The sequence below is a fragment of the Bubalus kerabau genome, chromosome X (assembly GCF_029407905.1).
Source record: "Bubalus kerabau isolate K-KA32 ecotype Philippines breed swamp buffalo chromosome X, PCC_UOA_SB_1v2, whole genome shotgun sequence".
Taxonomy (NCBI): domain Eukaryota; kingdom Metazoa; phylum Chordata; class Mammalia; order Artiodactyla; family Bovidae; genus Bubalus; species Bubalus kerabau.
This window is the reverse complement of record NC_073647.1, coordinates 68,236,885-68,242,112: the sequence shown is the minus strand read 5'-3', so window position 1 is coordinate 68,242,112 and position 5,228 is coordinate 68,236,885. Positions and strand designations below refer to the sequence as shown.

The window sequence follows — 5,228 nt, the reverse complement described above, 5'->3', positions numbered from 1 at the left end:
AAAAGGAGAGATATCACTCTGCTGGCAAAGGTCCATATAATCAAAGGTATGCTTTTTCCAGTAGTCATGTACGGATGTCAGAGTTGGACCATAAAGAAGGCTGAGCACCAAAGAATTGATGCTTTCAAATTGTGGTTCTGAAGCAGACCCTTGAGTCCCTTGGACAGCAAGGAGTTCAAACCACTCAATCCTAAAGGAAATCAAGCCTGAATATTCATTGGAAGGACTGATGCTGAAGCTCCAATATTTTGCCCACCTAATGCAAAGAGCAGACCTATTGGAAAAGACACTGATGCTGGGAAAGATTGAAGGCAGGAGGAAAAGGGAATGACAAGCATGAGACGGTTGGATGGCATCATCAATTTATGGACATGAGTTTGAGCAAACTCTGGGAGATTAGTGAAGGACAGGGAACCCTAGCGTGCTGGAGTGCTGCAGTCCATGGTTTCCCAAAGAGTCAGACATGACTGAGTGACTGAACAACAACTGAAAAGTAGGTCAAATATGATCCAATTAGCTTTGAAGAGTGGTAAGAAGACAAAAAATAAACATAACAAGTTAAACATGTCTTCTTGGCAGGGGCTGTGAAAGAGGCAATATTTCTCTTAAGAGGTCTAATCATGACTAAGTTTAATCATGAGTAGTTTAATTATGACTAAATCTGGTTTAATCATGACTAGTATAGGATGATAATAAAAAATTTTATAATTTTTGTAAATTGTACTTTCTTTGGATAATTAGATTATGGTTTTGTTTATATTTTTCTTTATATTTCTGCATAATCCAAATATGTCTAATCATCTTGTATAACACAAATAATTATAAAAAGTATTTCATCTTCAAATGTTTCTCATAGAAACTTTTAAAACGAGTGTAAAGAAATAAACAACTCACAAAGAACCAATGTTAATTATTGTTATATATTATTTTAGATAAGTTATAATTGCTAAAAGCTTTAATAATAATTAAATGAATTATTATGTTATTAAATATCTACATCAGACACTGCTGGAAATTGAGCTCCAGAGTAATTAAGACAAAAGCATTGTTATAAAAGGGCACAGGCTTGCACAGAAAAGATAATGCCTAATTTATTTAATAGTCATATAATTATTATTAATAATTAACTATAATAGTGCATTAACTTAACAGGATATTTGGAAAGGTAAAAAAAACAGTACTGGTTTAGCAACAAGGTCCTTCTGTACAGCACAGGGAACAAAAGAATGTAAAAAAAGGTACTGGTTTAAATACAGACATACATTGTTTAATGCAATCCCAATTTTGGAAATATTAAAATTTGGAAAGGTACATTCCTTGTGAAATTAAATAAGCAAATCAGATCACAATGTTTGTAAAATGGTGTCATCACTGTCAGTGTTTCTCCATGCCTATGCTGGCAAAACTCAGATGTATCAGAATCACCTGCATGTGTGCTCAATCATGTCTGACTCTGTGTGACCCATGGACTATAGCCCACCAGGCTCCTCTGTCCATGGAATTCTCCAGGCAAGAATACTGGAGTGGGTTGCCATTTCCTTCTCCAGGGGATATGCCCAAGCCAGGAATCAATCCCATGCCTCCTCCATTAGCAGGCGGGTTCTTTTACTGTTGAGCCCCCAGGGAAGCAGAATCACCTGAGCAACTGTCAAAACAGTAGTTAATGATCAGGTGATTCAAGGAATGACACAGGGTTCCTTGGGGCACCCAAGTGAAAGCTTTTTTTTAACATTTCCTTCAGGTGATTGAGCTTCCCTGATAGCTCAGTTGGTAAAGAATCCACCTGCTAATGCAAGAGACCCTGGTTCGATTCCTGGGTTGGGAAGATCTGCTGGAGAAGGGATAGGCTACCCACTCCAGTATTCTTGAGCTTCCCCTGTGGCTCAGCTGGTAAAGAATCCACCTGCAACTGGGAGACCTGGGTTCGATCCCTGGGCTGGGAAGATCCCCTGGAGAAGGGAAAGGCTACCCACTCCAGTATTCTGGCCTGGAGAATTCCATGGACTGTATAGTCTATGGGGTTGCAAAGAGTTGGACATGACTGAGCCACTTTCACTTTTCACTAGGCCACTTAATTAAGGACAGTCACTTAGGAACAGTATTAAGCTGGTTTCTGAACTCTATTAATGAATCAGTTAAAATAATTAAATATCTGTTGAAGCTTTCCATGTGGCACTAGTGGTAAAGAACCTGCCTGCCAATGGAAAAGACTTAAGGGTCATGGGTTCGATCCCTGGGTCAGGAAGATTCCCTGAAGAAGGGCATGGCAACCCACTCCAGTATTCTTACCTGGAGAATCCCATGGACAGAGTAAAACCAAAAGGGTCTTGTTCAGAACCAATGTTAAGAACAAGAACCATGGCAATAGTACTCACTGGTAAATATAACTCCAAAGTGAGGATGAAGGCCTTCTCCCACAACTTTTATAGAAGTCAAAGGGGGGATTTATCTCACCAGGGACTACAGACAGATCAGTAGGTTTTTGTTACCTTGTGGACTCCAGCACATCGTCAACATGAACTGAAATAGGAGCCAGCAGAAAGGAAAGAATGCCCAACTGACATGGCAGTAATCAGGGAGGTAGTGGTACCGCAAATATGACTGGAATGACAGAGTGGAACCCACCTATTTTTCCTGCTGTGAGCCTGGGTGAAAATTCCCCTTAGTACTGCCCAAGGATCTGATGAGAGCCAGGGTCCTGTTAAATGCTGGGGAGTTGCATAGGAGGCAGGCCAACAGTTCCACACCTCATGTATTCCATTCGGCAGCCCTCTAAGGCAGACATTATTTATCCCATTTCACAGAAGAGAAGACTGACTCTTTACAGGAATGTATCTGTAATAAAGGGAGGGTTTACTTCCAGTTAAGGCTGGAAGATACTTAAAGTTCACTTTTCTTTAAGTCTGCTGAACCAGTAATTATGTTCATTCACAGACTCATTGAAAAACTATTCTCATTGCTTCTAAAATCCCAGATAATAAATGAAAAAAAAGTCATGTATTATCCAACCACAGAGAAATGTGCTCCAATTACCATCCTGGGATATGTGATTTCAGATTTTTGAAGGGTTCATGTATTTTTTCTTTAATCAGACAATAATAAATGTATAAATTGCTTTTTAATTACTTTATTAACTTTACATTTTTCCATGCAAATGGGTGAAACTTTACTGTTGACAGAAACTTAGATTGGATGCCAAGGCAATCTGCAATTAGAAGCTGGTAACACAGAACCCACCTGACACACTGAAATTACATAAGGTTCACAGCAAACGGATCAGTAAAGGCATTATCAGGAAAATGCAAGGAAAAACAGAACAACAGTGGAAATCACAGTATTAATCTCATGGAAATGGCAGGAGTCAAGGCATAAGGCAAAATTCATCATGATGGTCATGGTGATTAGAGAGCTCCCCCATAAGGATACGCAGACAATTCCTCAACTGCAGCTCCCTAAGTTTTCTCCTGATTTCTCTCATCTCCTCCATGAATATTTCCATATCGTCTCCCTCTCCACCCATCCCATCATTGACCTGTCTATTGGGTATAACCCATCGGAAATTAGGGGCAAGTCGGCGAGCCTGTCCCCGTCTATGATTTCTTTCTGGCTGGTGGCCTTCGCCCCCTCCCAAAGGGCGGTCTTCCTCTCCGTTCTGCACGGGTTGCTCCATTTCTTCGTTTTCCTGGTGGATATTAGCCATGATGAGATTTTTTTCCCCCGGTTATTTTTCTTTGAACAAGTAAGACAAAGGCAAGGAGAGACACTGAATGCTTGGTGCACTGACCAGCAGGATTCAGAGTCCTGATAGTAAAGATTAAAAAAAAAATTTTTTTTTCCCCACCTCAGGCGCTTCGTGCGCCTTCTGGGGAGCCTTCAATTTGACCTCTTTCCCAGCGCTCTCCTTTTCCCTCCCTCCCTCAAACCCAAAGCCCACCATTTTTCTTTTCCCAGGATTCTTTCCCAGAGCGCAGCAGGCACCAAAATGGAGGACGGGGCATGGGGTCTGGGGAAGTTAGCAAGGGATCTCAGGCTGGGCTGTGCACCAGTCCCCTTCCTCCCCTGCACTGCTCCCGGCACTGACCTGGGCCTATCCTCGCTGTCTCTTGCTCCTTCTGATCCTCGCTACGAGTGCGCCGCCGCCACACTTAGTTCGGCAGACCTGCAAAGGGCCAGGGTGGGGGCAGGAGGCTGCTGCAGCCGGGCGCTTGGCGCCTTCCCGACCCCGCGTCCCCTACTCCCACCAACCCCCCTTTCCGCGCCTAGCCGCCCCGAGTCCCCGCCCCCACCCTCAGATGCCCCCATCCCCGCCCCGCTCCCAGGTGACTCAGGGATGATTTCCCATCGCTCTGAGTTGCTTTCCTGCCTTCCCTGGAAACCTGCCCCCCTGCACCCCCACTCCAGGGGGGCCACTATTTCTGTTCCCAGGAAAGCTGGGGTGTGGAGAGGGCTTGCTGGGACTCGTCGCGCTAAACCCCTGTGCCGGCCTCTGGGGTTGGCTGGCAGCTGCCTCCCTGGCGTCAGCGCGCGGCCCCGGGGCCCTTACCTGCTCCGCTTGCTGCGGGCCTGATGCCAACCCGCCGTGCGCAGGGGAGCGGGGAGCTGGTACCCAGACAGGAGTGACGACTGCACCGAAGGCTGCGTCGCTCTGCAGCTCGCGATCACGTGAGCACTCCACGTCACCACCGAGCTCGCCCCCAACTCCGGCGGCCAGTGCAGCAGGAGCGCCCCACTTCCGCCTCGTGCACAAGCACGGACAACCGCCTGTTTGTGCACTGGGCCACAGCGCGCACCTCCTTGTCAATCAATCATCTCGCTCTTCTCCAATCTGACTGCCCACGAGTGGCATCACCTCCCTGCGGTTAGAGTTTGCCTTGCTCTGGTTATAAGGGAGGGTCTACAACACCCTCTACCTCCTCTCCGCCCCTAGGCCTTGGCCTTGGCTTTTTCTGCTTTCTTTCCTCTTCTTGCTGACCGCAGTCTTTCCCCACCCCCACTCCGCCCCGCCATTGCCCACCAAGTGCCCTGAATTCATACTCTTCTAGGACATTTAGGTTGAAGGTTAGGGTGGGGAGGGAGCAAGAAACTTGTCAGACAGGCGAGAAGGTAGAATGGGTTGTATATATCCTTCCTAATAATTTCTCTTTATTTCTTTTTTTAAAAACCATGCCATCAAAAAATTAAAAATTACAAGATTTCATTTTTGAAAGAAATGCTTCATCCTGCAGAAA

The 5,228-nt window shown here is 45.3% G+C and overlaps 1 protein-coding gene across 2 annotated transcripts; it reads right to left on the bottom strand.

Annotated features, from left to right (window-relative positions):
- Positions 1-3,111: 3,111 nt before the first annotated feature.
- BEX3 (brain expressed X-linked 3) lies at positions 3,112-4,902 on the bottom strand. 2 transcript variants are annotated; one of them, XM_055563347.1, is made up of 3 exons: positions 4,544-4,902; positions 4,082-4,159; positions 3,112-3,729 (listed from the first exon to the last, which is right to left on the bottom strand). In XM_055563347.1, exon 3 carries the CDS (start codon positions 3,698-3,700, stop codon positions 3,362-3,364), a length of 339 nt encoding a protein of 112 aa, XP_055419322.1. In that variant the 5' UTR covers positions 3,701-3,729; positions 4,082-4,159; positions 4,544-4,902; the 3' UTR covers positions 3,112-3,361. The 2 variants fall into 2 exon arrangements, with proteins under 2 accessions (XP_055419322.1, XP_055419323.1); XM_055563348.1 differs by having other exon boundaries at positions 3,112-3,682; positions 4,544-4,895.
- Between the last annotated feature and the right edge of the window lie 326 nt (positions 4,903-5,228).

Bases quoted from the DNA above. Each gene is read 5' to 3' on its own strand.
- BEX3 (XM_055563347.1), bottom strand. From the start codon at position 3,700: ATGGCTAATATCCACCAGGAAAACGAAGAAATGGAGCAACCCGTGCAG.